This window comes from Aptenodytes patagonicus, chromosome 2 (genome assembly GCF_965638725.1).
Source record: "Aptenodytes patagonicus chromosome 2, bAptPat1.pri.cur, whole genome shotgun sequence".
Lineage (NCBI taxonomy): Eukaryota > Metazoa > Chordata > Aves > Sphenisciformes > Spheniscidae > Aptenodytes > Aptenodytes patagonicus.
The window spans coordinates 38,898,155-38,913,012 of record NC_134950.1 but is presented as its reverse complement, the minus strand read 5'-3'; the positions used below and the strand labels follow the sequence as shown (position 1 = coordinate 38,913,012).

The 14,858-nt window shown below is 35.9% G+C and overlaps 1 protein-coding gene across 11 annotated transcripts in view; it reads left to right on the top strand.

Moving 5' to 3' along the window:
* The window catches only part of CSPP1 (centrosome and spindle pole associated protein 1), a 65,739-nt gene that overhangs the window by 25,546 nt on the left and 25,335 nt on the right, over positions 1 to 14,858 (top strand). For 7 of the 11 annotated variants that reach the window (XM_076329599.1, XM_076329600.1, XM_076329602.1 and 4 more), the window contains 10 exons: positions 394 to 476; positions 2,295 to 2,388; positions 3,914 to 3,971; positions 6,025 to 6,039; positions 6,989 to 7,161; positions 7,849 to 7,967; positions 9,576 to 9,654; positions 9,998 to 10,118; positions 12,014 to 12,161; positions 14,463 to 14,615. In XM_076329599.1, coding sequence (XP_076185714.1) covers positions 394 to 476; positions 2,295 to 2,388; positions 3,914 to 3,971; positions 6,025 to 6,039; positions 6,989 to 7,161; positions 7,849 to 7,967; positions 9,576 to 9,654; positions 9,998 to 10,118; positions 12,014 to 12,161; positions 14,463 to 14,615 — 1,043 coding nt within the window. The remainder of the gene's footprint in view (positions 1 to 393; positions 477 to 2,294; positions 2,389 to 3,913; positions 3,972 to 6,024; positions 6,040 to 6,988; positions 7,162 to 7,848; positions 7,968 to 9,575; positions 9,655 to 9,997; positions 10,119 to 12,013; positions 12,162 to 14,462; positions 14,616 to 14,858) is intronic. The other 4 variants (XM_076329605.1, XM_076329598.1, XM_076329603.1 and 1 more) reach the window with 3 other exon arrangements.

The window sequence follows — 14,858 nt, the reverse complement described above, 5'->3', positions numbered from 1 at the left end:
TTTTTTGATAGTAGTTTTAAATTTCCTTTTTTTTTTCCTCGTCTTGGTTTTGCAAGTCCTGAAGTGATCTAAGTGGATGAGGCAGAAGCAGAACACTTGTAAAGCCCTTACAGAAACCCTTGACTGGCACCACTCAGTCTGTCAACATTGTTGAAGTGCTCAACTGAGACAGTGTTTCTGATGGCTTCAGAAACCTCAGGCAAATGAGAACTGTGAGAAACGCCTTTTTGCCAGGCGGTTTCTTCTTTTGCTTGTGATATTTCTTTGGATTTTAGGAAAGCTGTTTGTCATAAATGTATCACATGGTGATGCAAGGGCATCTATCATGTTTCACACAGACTGCAAGTAAATTCTTGAGTTTGATCCTTCCATTTTCTTTTTTGTCTTTGCCAGAAATCAGGTACAAATTAGTTCTTCAGCTAATGAACCGGTCAAGTCTGCAGCTGAAATGCCGTATGCAACAGGCCTTGTTCTTGGTATGTATAAAAACCTAACTAATAACTCTGAGTTAGCTTTTCTTGGCATATTTTATTTTTCTTTGGGAATAATTAAAAACTAGAAAAATTAGCTTTTTCTTTGTGCTAGTTGAACCCAAGACTGGTAAATAAGTATTATTTACATAGAGAAAACAAAAAAAGAAAAATATGCTCCATTTCCCCCTTAATGTAACAGGGCTTTCTAGTTAATTTTGAAGAGCCCAAGTTTCTTCTTAGATTTCATTACCAGTTTAAGGCCCAGATACATTCTTAAGTTTTTTTATGAAGTGAAGTATAGGAGAAATATTAACCTTTGCATTGTTAAAGACTTGGTATTGCATTTTAATTGCAGAAATATGGGAAATGGTACTGTTCACAAACTTGTGCAAGAACAAATGATTCTGATCATCTCTTTACTGCTTAAATGTAGCCATAAAATTTAGCAGGGAACATTACTATTGAGCATAGTAGAGAGAAATACTGTTGAAAACATAGCATTCCTAGCTAAATTCAGAAAATTATAAGGCAAGACTAAAAGAACTATAGTCGTTCTTCAGATGGGAGCCTTTGAAGGCAAGGTAGGTTTGAATTGTGGAAAAATTGACTAACAGTTGTCAGAATAATTTCTATTTATTTTTACATTTGAACTTACCTGATCTTCAGTGCTATATGTGGCAGCTCAATTTTTTGGAACTGTTTAAAGGCAGCATTAAAACAGTGGTGTTGTAATGATCAGTCTCTCTGATCTGTTTCAGTCACCTCACTTGTAGTAACTTGAGTACGCGAAGTTATGAATTTGTATTCCTAGCAGTCCTGGTTAGGAGAATATCGTTAACTATGTTGTATAAAGATTAAGTAAATTAAAACTTGACATTTTTGGAAATGAGAAGTGACTTCAGAGTCCCCAAAAATCAAAAACCAAGAGGTTATCTTGCACGTTTTGGTCACTTTACAGTCCCAGCACAATAATTGAATAAAAAATTCAGTCAGTCATGCATCGTGGTGGTGGTTGTTGTTTTGAGGGTTTTTTTGTTTGTTTTACTTTCTTTGCGGCTTCCTTCACTTTATTGTTCAGGTCAACTTCACTGGAGATCCACAGTGACTTTGTGTATGGAAATATGTTAGGAGTCCTTGTGTCTGATAGTCACACTATATAGAAAGTGGTGATGATGTTTTTTTTGTTGTTCTGTTTTTAAAATAATAGAAGACACCACACTTATTGTGGGGGAACTACCACAAGTTGAAAGTTTTTTGGGTTCCTTAAAATCCATGTGAGATGTTATCACTGTTTCCTTTTACATATACATATCTGCCAATACTTTGTTAATTCTTAGTAGTCATGGGAACCATCCTAAAAGTGGAGCTATTTGCTTTCCTCCCTGTGCGTTTGACTCTCTTCAGTTTTAACTTTCATTTTTATCCAGAGCAGTGTCTCATAATTTTGGAGTGCCGTCATGTATCTTCCTTAGCTGAGCATTAGGGGAAAAAAATACAAAATTTAAGTAACTTTTTTTAGTCGCTGTCTTATCACATAGCTTTGAAATTTGTAGCTTTCTGTCTATACAAAACCAGGCAAACTAGGAAAATAACAATGAAAATTTTAGTAGTTTTGATCATCATACTCCAAACAAACTGCATATTAAAACTAGGTTGGGGATTTTTTTGAGTCAGTAAAGATCCGGTGTAATTATGCACATTCCCAGATCGTATACTCTTCTGTGTTTCATGTTTTAAATTGACTGAAATGCAATGTTTTTTTCCAGTACCTTTTGTGTATTTTGTGGAGCATTTACACAAATGTGTGGTCATTTCCATTAGGTGGTCAGGACCGAGAACTTCTCCAAAGGAAAAAAGAGAAATACAGGCAAGAACTAATAGAACAGATGGCTGAGCAACAGCGAAATAAGAGACGGTAATGGAAAGTTACTATATTTTTAAAAGATAATGGCTGAAATTTAAAGGAATTTCATTAACTCAATGTGGTAAGAATAATTTTCATAACTAAGGAATTCATAGAATCATAGAATCATTAAGGTTGGAAAAGACCTCTAAGATCATCGAGTCCAACCGTCGAACCAACACCACCATGTCCACTAAACCATGTCCCGAAGTGCCTCATCTGCTCGTCTTTTAAATACTTCCAGGGATGGAGATTCAACCACTTCCCTGGGCAGCCTGTCCCAATGTTTAACCACTCTTTCAGTAAAGAAATTTTTCCTCACGTCCAATCTAAACCTCCCCTGGCGCAACTTGAGGCCATTTCCTCTCGTCCTATCGCTTGTTACTTGGGAGAAGAGACCGACACCCACCTCGCTACAACCTCCTTTCAGGGAGTTGTAGAGCGCGATGAGGTCTCCCCTCAGCCTCCTTTTCTCCAGGCTAAACAACCCCAGTTCCCTCAGCCGCTCCTCATAAGACTTGTTCTCCAGACCCCTCACCAGCCTCGTTGCCCTTCTCTGGACACGCTCTAACACCTCAATGTCTTTCTTGTAGTGAGGGGCCCAAAACTGAACACAGTATTTGAGGTGCGGCCTCACCAGTGCCAAGTACAGGGGCACGATCACTTCCAGCTAGCTAGGTAATATTGCATCCAACTAAACTCATTGGCATGAGAGCTTTAGTTTTTAATAAACAAATTCACCAGCTTTCAATGGAACAAAGGAAAAAACAGATTTTTTTCATTTAAAAAAAATTTTTTTTAGTTTCTTAAGGGTAAAGAAGCTCTGACTGAAGTTATCTTTTTTGCTGGTAGAGGAGTGTCTAATTACTTTGCAAAGTTGAAAATGAAGCTTGTTTTGCCCTCCAATTTAGGAAAGTAACCGTTCAGTTTCAAAGCACTTGACCATCTGGCTTATGCAGAATAATAAAATAAAAATTTCTTGCTTACCTATTAGTAGCTGCCTGCTGAATGGTAATATCGATACATAAAAACACACAGTGTTATTAGTGAAGGGATAAGGAATTAAAAATAGGTTACTGTTGACAGTTTCACTGTGACGAAAAATTGTACATGCTGAACAAGCCTGAGCCCTGAAATTACAATATAGTACTTACTGCTGTACTTTTGAATCATTCATTTCAATATGTTTATTATAAAATTCTTGCTGTAACATGACTAAAGATCAATTTTTAAGAAATGTCCTGAAAAGCTGTAGTAAAAAGCAATGTGGTGGTTTGTCCTTTTATGGTAGTTGGATTTTTATTAGGCTGAATAGATGATAGCCAGATACTTCTTGAGAGTTCTGTTTATTTACAAAGAATATACAGTGTCCTTCTTCCCTGACTCGAGAAGAAATCAAGTGGAATCATGTCTTCTGTTATCCTGTATTTTCAGGGTTATTTTAACTACAGAGTTGTGATGTCATTTGAAAGAATGAATATAGTTGTTACTGCTTTCTGATTTGATCCTTTTTTTTTCTTTTTTAAAACAAAAACAGTGAGAAGGAACTTGAGCTCTCAGTTGCTGCTTCTGGAGCTCGAGACCCAGAAAAGAAGGTGAGGAACTTGGATTTTCTTTCACCTATATAGACTTTTTTTAGTACATGTACACTGTGGTTGCTCAGTCACAAAACTCTGTAGGGCTTTTATAGAATGATAAATGTTGTGGTTTTTTCTAATAGGGCATTAGCATAGAATAAAATCGAAGCCAAGGATGATAAGGCTGTAACTCATTACATATGCTTTCAGCTTAAGAGAAAAATATTTTCACGGAAGTTATCGAACATATTCTTTTGCTGTGACCAAGTGCCAATTTTGTACAAGCAGTGCGTATCATGGAAAAAATACTTGGCATCCAGTGGTAGCCTGTACATGCACACATTAGTAACCTTTCCTTGGGAATGTAAAGTATGCTGCAGAAAGTTTTTGCTCTTTTTCAATTAAAAAAAAAATCCAGTTGTTTTGCAGCTGAGTTGATCTCATTGTAGCAATTTTTAATTTCAAATTTGTAATTCTTTTTTAAACTATCAAATGTAGTGTTCAGGATTACAGGCATTTTTCTAGGATTTTGTAAAAAGCAAGATGTTAATATTATGTGGCTTTTAAGACTTAATGCAGAGTTACTACTGTCTCCACTTCCTTGGTAAGGTGATTATTGTACTAAGAATTTTGATTAGCTTATATGAAAGAGTAGATTGTCAGCACTAGTAACATTAGTAGCAGACTGATTGTCACAGAACTAGTATGATTTGCATGTGTGTTTGCTAAGTGCCTGAAGCCATTGCATCTTGGGTGCAGTAGAGATCTGCTGTTGGAGATGTAGGATGGGTAACTTTTTCTCAAGCAGGAATAAACTGGTTATTAATTTAACTGGTTACCAGTTTAAATTATCAACAGTGCTGTTTTTTGGGGGAGGCTACAACACAGAAAGAAACTTGTGCCATTTCTGGAGAGTTCAGCAGAGGTGAAAGGAGCTCTTATTTTCTAGAAAATGAAGATGAATCAATGTAAGATGCTGTTAGTCAGCATGTGAGGCAGGAGACTGAGAATGCACGTAGATAGGCAATGCAGCTGAATCAAAATTCTTACTCCTAAATAGGGAGGGAGAACACTGACAAGTGGTCTGGGTGCACGTTCCTGCCCTCTCTGCTTAAAGTATCTGTGGTGCTTGTTTGATCCCTTTTGTGAACTGATTCAGCTTGGTTAGCTGGCAAAAATCTGAATCTTTTTTGCTGCTTTAGTTGGCTTAGAGAGGTCAGTTGGCTAATCAGGGATTCAGATGGTTAAAGGGAGAGGGATGGAGTGTACAGCTGGGAGCCAGGCAGGAAAAGAGGAAAAACTGAGCAGAGGATGCCGGCTCTTTTGGCACAGCAGGCTGTAAGGTCAGCGTAAACAGTTTTGTCTAATCAAAGCTGACTAGGCAGAAGCATGCTGTGCTGAAGCACTCTATATACCGTAAGCATCTCAGAGACTGAAAAGTGCCTGTTGTAGGAACAAAATTATATCCAGAGCAAGTGCAGGGCATGTATAATGTTTTAAAACCATTAATTTAGCTGAAAGCCTTCAATTAAGTAGAATTGCTACATTCATTAAGCAGCAGTCACTGTTAGCTTTAGATTGCCTCTCGGGGAGGGATTCTAATTAGGTGGATTTCTTGATTAATTACAGGTTGGTTAAATAGCAATGCCTGATTAAGAATCTATAAATGTAGACTGTTGTATATACTGCTTGTTTAAAAGAAAACAATCCCCAGGATGAACTAAGTACCATAGTCACATCTGAAATTAACTACAGACCTGAAATCTGGGGCACTTAGGGAACAGTTCACGTCAAATTTGTTAGTGAGAAAGGTTGTTTTAAATGTTTTCCTGCTCAAGACACTGGATTTGAAAAGACAAGTTTAAAAAAAAAAAAAAAGGTCTGTGGACTGCTTTATAATTTTCAATTGCTGTAGCTCATATCTATTATCTAATTTTGTATTCACATCTAGAAATTTGAAGTTAAACGTTATAAACAAATATTCATGTCTAGTAGATTTTGTGAATTTTAATCTTAGTGCTGTAGTTCATGATTGGTGAGTACTAACTGCCTTGTATATACTGTCTTGCAGCTAAGTGATGAGGAGGTAAAGATTTAATATTTTGCTGAAATACTTCCATATTGTAGGGTATATGGTTTGCTGTTAGATATTTAGCTGGTTGCTGCTATTACTTTCTCTGAATGCATGTTAATTGAAGCACTATAATGTTAGGACCACTAAATTCAGAAAAAAAAAAAAAATCTGTTATACAATGTATGAATTTTTTCTGGTCTTCTATTATATTGATTCATTTCAAGAAATATTAACATATTTATGCATAGCAGCTGGTATAAGGGCTTTCTGGGTGTGATAGGATAGTTCTGAAACTAACTGACTTGCATGCCTTTGCATTACTTGCATGTTGCCTTTTGACTTTTTTCTGAGGCTGCCAGTTATCAATAAACATTTGAACTTCAAAAAAAAAAAAAAAACCACACCCACCACAAAATTTTGTAATTGTTGTGGTTGCAAAAGCTAATAAAATCAAAGGAACCCCAAAAAGGAAATAACAGTATTGCAAGGAAATGTTTATTGGAAAAAGTCTCAGTGTGTGTTTGTTTTTGTTTTTACTGATTATGAGCTATTTTAGGGGGTTTTTTGGGGGTGTATTTTAGAAACTTTTCCTATGCATAATATGATAACACTATCAGTGTAAGACACTGGTGGTTGTAGATAACCTGTAGTACAGGTTATTTACTGTGTAAATACTCTTTTTTTTTTTTTTTCTCCTGGATAATAACTAGAACCATACACTTCCTGAAACCTGCCACAGAGGCTGGATTTTGTAAATCTGTGATAAACATGCTGGATTTCCTTGTAGTATTAGATTTTCAGTAATTCCTTGGGAGAAAAAAATGCAATTACTAGAAATTTTGAACAGCTAGTTGGGACCCAGTGAAGTGGTTAACACAGCCTAAATGGAGGTTCAGAATATTTCCTAGTAATAACAAAGTAACTGCTTTTTTTCTCTCTTTTTCTATTCCCCCCCCCCCAGCCAAATAGATTGAAGCAGTTTGGCTTGACAGCAAGAGCTTCTGAAGAGAAAGTACCTCCTGAAAGGCCTAGGGTGGCTTTCCAGACTCCGGTGCCCATCCCTTCAGCCTCTCCAGTGAATGAAGACTTTCACAGGGGCCTAGCCAGCACTCTTGGTGAAATAGCAGCTCCCAGGTGGTTCACCATCATGTTCATTTTCCATGTTAAATAAGCTTGGTGCTAAGCATGTTATTACTACTTAGTGGTTGTTTGTGTAGGATAAGAGTCGTGCTGTAGAAATGACGTCCATGGCTGTAATATGGAACGGTGTTGCAAGAGTGCCATATTTTTAGCAGTGTCCATATAGTTAGAAGGCTGGTATGGCACGAATTTGGCCCCTATCAATTAAGCGATCTCCCAGGGCTAAGCTCAGGAATGCAGCGTAGGCAAGGACAGCTTCAGGTAGACACTGTGGTTGCGACTAAACTGTTTTGGGAGAGAGAAGGAGCTTTAGGCCACTTGCCCTTTGACCAGAGACTAATCCTTGGCTTGTTTTATTTACTGTTACTGATGTAACCAGTAAGTATCATTAACTGAACCAGTTAAAGAAGGCATGCTTGTTTTATGTTCTTTAGATCTCTGAAATAGTATGGGTTCATGTACTGCTCCCTAAGGGAAGGTTAATATCCTACTGAGGCTTATTGTATCTTGTTCCTGCATGGCACTAATGAGAGGTCTTGGGCTGAGCTAAATCTAGAGTTATCCTACAGTGAATTCTCTCTCTCTCTCTCTCTCTTTTTTTTCGCCTTTCTTTCTTCTTTTGATGATCTCTCTTTTCAGTTGTACAACAAAACAAAAAATTGTGTTCTTTTTTTCTTTGAGGCTTGCACCGATGCCGCCACCTCCACCACCAGTTTTGACAGACAACTATAGAACGCCTTATGATGACGCATATTACTTTTATGGGGTTAGGAATCCTTTGGATCCCAATCTTGCGTATTGTAAGTTGATGATTTCAGGTGGATTGGTTGTTAGAGTGATTCAGATGACTGCTTTTCATCTAGTTAAATGATGAATAATGTAGGACTGGTAACAGGAATTTAAACCCATTTTTTAGATGTGTATTGAATGAAAAGTAGGCTTTTTTTCAATACTGGTTTTGAATGAAGTTGTTTTCTCCAACTGCAAAAGAGGCTATGGCTTCCAGACATCTTGTTCATCGCTTGAACAAGCTCTAGTCTTGGCTACTTAGCCATTACTCCTCCCAGATAATTTTCTTTACAGTTTTGATAATCAAACCTTTATTTTCTAAAATTGCTTAAATCATATTATAATTGATTACATGTTTAGGTGTTACTACAATTTCAGATATAATTTTAGATATTTTTAAAGGAACTGTATGAAGAAATCAAACTTTTTAAGAATTCCTTCTACCCTTTGACTGCTTCATGATGATTTCACAAGTGAAACAACTGTGATGTGTGTGGGGAGGGACTGGATTGTGTGGTGTTTGTTTTTTTCTTTTTTTCTTTAGAGGAAAACCAGAAATACTTTAAAAAAATTGTTGTGCTACCTTCGTAGAAAAGTTAAAGGAGAAAAAAACCTTATAATAATAACAACTACTCTTTTACTGGTTGATTTGAATGAGATTGTATCCACTGGGGAATTTCAGGAATGTTAGAGATTTAAGAGCAAAAGTTTTTAGATTTGTTTTTTTTATCTCCAGTGTAAATTTCTCCCTATCTTGAAATGTAATATCTTATGGTTTGAGAAAGATGATAATTTTTTTTAATTTTTTTTTTTTTTTTTTTTTTAGTTCCAGGCACCTTTTTTACCTTTTCTTTGTAATCTTATTTTCAGACCACAGTTTTAACTCACAGTAGTTTTTGGGTTTTTTGGGGTTTGTTTGGTGTGGGGTTTTTTTTGGTGTTTTATTCTGGTGTTTTGTTGTTTGTTCGGGTTTTTTACCCTTGTATCAATATAACCTCTAGGGTAAGATGGCTTACAGTTTAGAGTATTAAATAAACTAATACTTCAAATTCACATACGAGAGTTAGGTTGTCTTCAAGCTTGTTGTCACAAACTGGAATATTGCTAGTGCTTAAAATTGAAAGTGTGAAATTGTTTTAGAGATGCATCTTACTGTCTTGAACACAAGCAGTAGTGTGCACAGTAATTTCAAGCCCTGCTGTGGCAGAGTGCTGCAGGTCCTATTTCAGTAAGGGTGTAGATGCCAAATGTACTGCATTTCTGCAGGAGGCAAAGGGGCTCTCCTCATAATAGAGGACACATTTGGAAAGCATGAAGACAAGTGTTACATTAAGCGAGTTATTTCTTCTTGTTAGTTCATTGTAGAATATGTTAATGAAGACATTTGTAAATTTTAAAGGGATTTAGTTGAATTTAAGAAATAGATTTGTACCTTGGCATTATATTTCTTGCTTTAGCGGGCATTAAGGATTAGTGAAGTTTGTTATAGAAGTTGAGAGTCCTGTTTGTAATTCTGCAGTCACAGAGTTTGGGCAGTGAGCTCTGTTCTTTTAGGTAATGGCAAATGTTTCTATCTGAGCATTCAAAATTTAAAATAGTATTTTTTTTTTACTGTGTAGATGGTACAGGTATGATGGGAATGCAACCCACACCTAATCTGGATCTTCCTTTAGGCCAAGCCCCGGTAGAGCAATCTGTGTAAGTATTATCTGTATTCATATTCTTTGTTTGTATTTATCTGTATTGATAAATATGCTTTTCATGTTGGGAGTATTTTGCTGACAACAGATATGCCTTTGAAATAAAGTGTGTTAAAGACAACTCTTCAAACTTCTAATTAAGAATTTCTAGCTAAACAATAATTCAGTGAACTCCTATTTTTATATGGATTTATGAAAATGTTTGAGATTATAAACTTCCAGGCTGTGGAAAACAACAGCTCTTAAATATTTCAGGCAGGGATTTTTTTTTTTAAAACACCCCCCCCCCGCCTCTGGACCTTATGATGTTTTCCTTTTATGTGTTTGGTTTTCTAATTCAGAAGTAACATTGGACAGAGGAATACAGGAGACAGACAAAGAAGCATAGGATTATTTTCTGAAGAAAAACCAAAGCCTTCCAAAGAGGCAACATTATCTTATCAACAAGAATTACAACAGCAGGTACTGAGCGATAAAGCTTCTGATGCTTTCTTCTTTTACTTTTTAACATATATTGGTTGTAACTGTAGTACTCTTTCAAACATATTTATTTAGTTTACAAGTAAAAAGCTTTCTTAACTCTCCCTCCCTTCATCACTTTCTTCCTCCCATTCCTCTGACCCTGCTTTAGCTCATTTTAGCTCTTCAGGTGGACAGTAAGCGCTCCAATTTTTTTGTCCAAGGCAGAGAGAATGTTAAGACTGACAGCAAACAGATTAGTTCCAGGCATGGAGTTTTATATAATTATTTTCATAAACATAAGAACCTGCATCTTTAAAGCAATGAGTTGTATTGCTCTGATATTCCTATTGAAAGATTGCTTTTGAGCATTATTGCTATAATTATTAGAAACACTCTAATTTCAATAAGTTCTTCATGATTATTTGGATCCTAATTCAAAAGCTTCCCTAATGTTTACTTCCAGTGTGTTTGTAGGTGGTGTCTTATCTCTTTTCAGCTTCCTTTTTGATAGACTAGACAAATTTCTTGTCTCTCCTGTCTTCCAGTAGATGTCCTAGTCCCCTACTCATTTTAGTGGCCTTTTGCTGCTGCACCTTGTGGGAGTTTATATTCATAAAATGTATTTGACCATGATAAGACATGTTATTTCAGAAGAGATTTTGCTAGAACCCAGTTCAGTGGCACTAACGTTTTTCTTATCTTATTCTTCTTTATGTAATTTCTTCAGTGGAGGTAAATAATTGCTATAAAAATATTTTAGTTCTAATTATGATTGTGCATAGGGATAAAGGAGAGGCTGCCAATCAAGGTCAAATTAAGAATAAAATAGACATTTAGGAATAGTGTCTGATATTGCACTTACACTTCTCTGAAGGCATTTTCTAACTATAGTCTGAAGAAGTAAATGTTATCTTGCCATATGAGAGACTGCACAATTTGACATAAAAGTCTAATAAACGTGGCACGATAACAGTCTTTCAAAGTTGTTATGCTGCTTATGGTTGAAAGTGAACAGAAGGTATTCTGCTTTTTTTTCCTATAGACAAACCTGACTGACCATTTTTGTAAACAGGTGAAGGGGCTAGCTGCGTCTTTGTGTTGACTCATTATCTCTCTTAAGAAATTGTCTGCCTACTTGATGAAGGGAAATGTTCATCTAATGCACGGAAGAAACAAACTTAAGAAAAATACATTAATAGATTTCAGCTACATAAATAGTAGCTGATGTTTTAAAAGCTTTGAATAGAAGATGGGACTTTTTTTTAACAGCTGTTCTCTTTGTAAATGCTACATTAAGATATTAGGATACTTAGTCATATAAATTTAACCTGATTTTGAAGAAAAGGAAGAACAAACCATATGAACAGTTCTGTGTTATTTGCATAGATCATCCTGTATTACTGCAGAAAACTATTTCATGAATGTTATAGAATTGTGTAGCATTCTATTAATGCATTCATTGTTAGGAGTCTTTCTCTCATGTCATCTCTAGTCTAAGTATTGGTTAAACAAAATATACCAGGTTGAGAGAAGCTAGTGCTGTAGTATTGTAGAATTTTGCCTGTTTAGTTTTCAGGCAGTATAAACTTCTGTATCAAAGATTCAAAGATATGGGACTTTTGATCTACTGCAAGTGTCAGATGTGAACATTTCTGGAACTTGGAAGTCTTACAAGGTGTATCTGTATGTTTCTCTGTGTTTATGCACAACTGGACGTGCATGTTTTGACAACAGTATTCAATGCACTGCCTGCAGTATAGGCAGTGAAATGTTTGCGATTTGCTTGATGTAGATGGGGGGAATGGGTAATGATAGCATTCAGCTTGCTCCATTAACTTTTTATTAAAATTATACTTAATGTGACATTTTTATGCAACTGACTGGTTTGGGTTTAGATAAGAGAGAGAGAGGAACGACGCAGACAAGAGAGAGAGGAGAAGGAACGCTACGAAGCCAAGTTAGAAGCAGAAATGAGGAATTACAACCCCTGGGGAAAAGGTGGTGGCGGTGCTCCTCTCAGAGATGCAAAAGGAAATCTGATAAGTATGTTTGCCAAAATTATGGGTTGTCTTTTCAAGATTGTTTTCTTGCTCTCGTAAGGACTCTGTTCAGATATGCTATTCCTTGTTTTGTAACACTGGTAGCCCTTTATTGACAAATAGATGTACTTGTTTCAAGCAGATGCACTCTAGGAATATTTAAGTGAGTAATTATTTTGATTTCTAGAGAATCATTCGAAGAGTACAATTTGAACAAAATGGGAAACACAGGATATGTCAACTATATGTGAAGACACAATGCAATGGTAAAGGGAGAAGGAGGAAAACAAGCTGTTAGAAACATATGCAATACAAATGTGCTAAGGTCTGTTGTGAAGACTTTTATTTAAACATTTTCCAGGAACAGGGGTTTTTTATTGTTTTTCTTTTTTAAAATAAATTCTAGGCTTAGAAAGCTCTACTTGCGACATGGAAAATGGAAGCATGTTTGAATAAAGCTAAGCAGAATATTTAAATTTCCCCAAGTAACACTGCTGGTAAATGGCTATATAAATAGCAGTCAGCAGTAATGTTTTTTTAAGGTTTATTTTTTTGCAAGTGCTGTTTTATACTAGATGGGAGTAGTGAGATGAGAGATAGCTATGATCCGGGCAAGTTGTTTATCCACCCCTCCAGTAAATCAGAGATAGATGTAAGATTAAAACTCAAATTCCTGATCCTGGTTCCTAGTGAACCCTACAGGAATAGTTTACCTAAAATAAAAATAGTACTCAGTAGGCATGATTAGATTTGTATATTTCGAAATCTTGGCCTGTGCTAGCTCTCTTCATTCTTGCCTTTAGCATCTGAATGAGTGAGTTTTACAATTTTATAACGATTGATTTCTAATGTGAAACAAATTGATTTTCTTGTTATTGGAATATGATGCTGAATTCTGATCAGATTTTAAAAATATGTCTCCTGGTAATAAAATAGGAGGATTTTCAAAGCATGGAACACTTACTGGGGTAACAGTTTATATATAAATAATTAGTTTCAGTTTTATGACACCTGAGCAACATATGGCTAAATTTATAGTGTGGTTTGAGGGTAGGGGGTAAAGTTTAAATGCTTTTTAAAGATTGTGTACTCAAATAATAAGTTTAGAAGCTTGTGTTGAAGGTTCAAGCTTGTGTTTATCCCCAGACTGCCTAACTTTAGGCACTGCATTTGAGTGTCTGGCTTCTTTCTCTAGGCTTTACAATGGTGTGAGTAGAGTGGGTCAGGGGAAAATGTAGGGGTCTCATATTAGTCTAAGTTCTGCATATACCTGCTGAAAAGCTTATCTCCGTCCGTAAATGAAGAACCAAGAGAAAGAAGTTTCTTAGCCTGATTTCCTGAGTTACACATGTAAAGTTATTTTTCCCACCATAGTTTAGCAACATGATTGATAAGCTATGAGTCAAATGTCGTGAAACATAACGTGCTTTCTGCCATGTCTCTTTTTTATGCAGTGTGACTTGTCTTTTTATCCCCTTGAAAATGTCTGTAAATAGCTTTTGAGACTGATGTATGCAAAGGCTGCTTTACAGAGAAGGATGCAATTTAAAGTTCTTGGAATCTGTGTGCTTAAATGACTACGGTAATTCGTAATTATCAGAAACACTATTTAAAAAGATAATCTGAAAACTGTAGTACTTTTTCGTTTTGAAATGAGCCTTCTAGGTATAGTACGGTAACACTTCAAAATGAGCTGAAATTAACATCTTTGATCAGGATTTTTATGATAACTGAGAGGCACCATGTAAATTTTGGTAAAAATGTTGGATGGCATCGTTTTGCTTACATATAGAAGTCTGCACCTGGATTATTACTAAAGACATGAAGACCAAAATACACTTTAATGGTTCAATTGTGCTTATCGCCCTTAATAGTAATCAAATAGAGATTCAGTACTTAAGATACCAATACTAAACTCAAAAGTATTTTACAGCTTTAAGGAAATAGAAGAAGGGGTGGTTTCTAAATACATGCTTGTCAACACAGACTTGTCAGTCATTTTTGTTCTTTATTTTTCCATTTCATAGCATTTTTGGGCGGGGGAGAGGGGAGGTTTGCTGTGAAGAATCATTCCTGGCAAAAGAAAACCAACAAAATAAATCTTTTAATCAGTGAATTCCTAATAACTAGTATTTCACCTAGAGCTTCTATATTCTTGTCTTTGCTTAAGTTTTTTGTTCCCATAGTTGATATGCTCAGGAAAAGTGGAGTCTGCTCAAAAATCCCTGTATTTTTGAGAATCTATGGTGAACGTGCCTTTTATGAGAATAAAATATTATAAACGGTTATTTCCCCTTTCCTTTAGCGGACTTGAATATGATGCACAAGCAAAATGAAGATGCATATCATAATCCAGAGGCAAGACTATATGAAGATAAAAGGGCTATTGTATCTGTTGATCTAAGTTTGGCCTCCCCAAGACCTGAGAACACAGAAGCATCTACAAATAAAATAGCAGGTTTTTAAGAATACTGTATTACAGCTCTAACTATTTATAGGTCTTAGTGATCAAAATTCTCTAGTTTCTTTACTCCTTTCTAGTAGTCCTATGGTAGTGTTAGTGGTCTCTACCTGCGAAGCCAGTATCCTGCTTCTTTCCCAAACTTCTTCATTGCTGTCACTGTGTGCACTGAAAATGTATTTTCTTATCTGTCTTGTCAGTAATGATAACTAGTAACTGTTTTAGCACTGAGCAGACAGG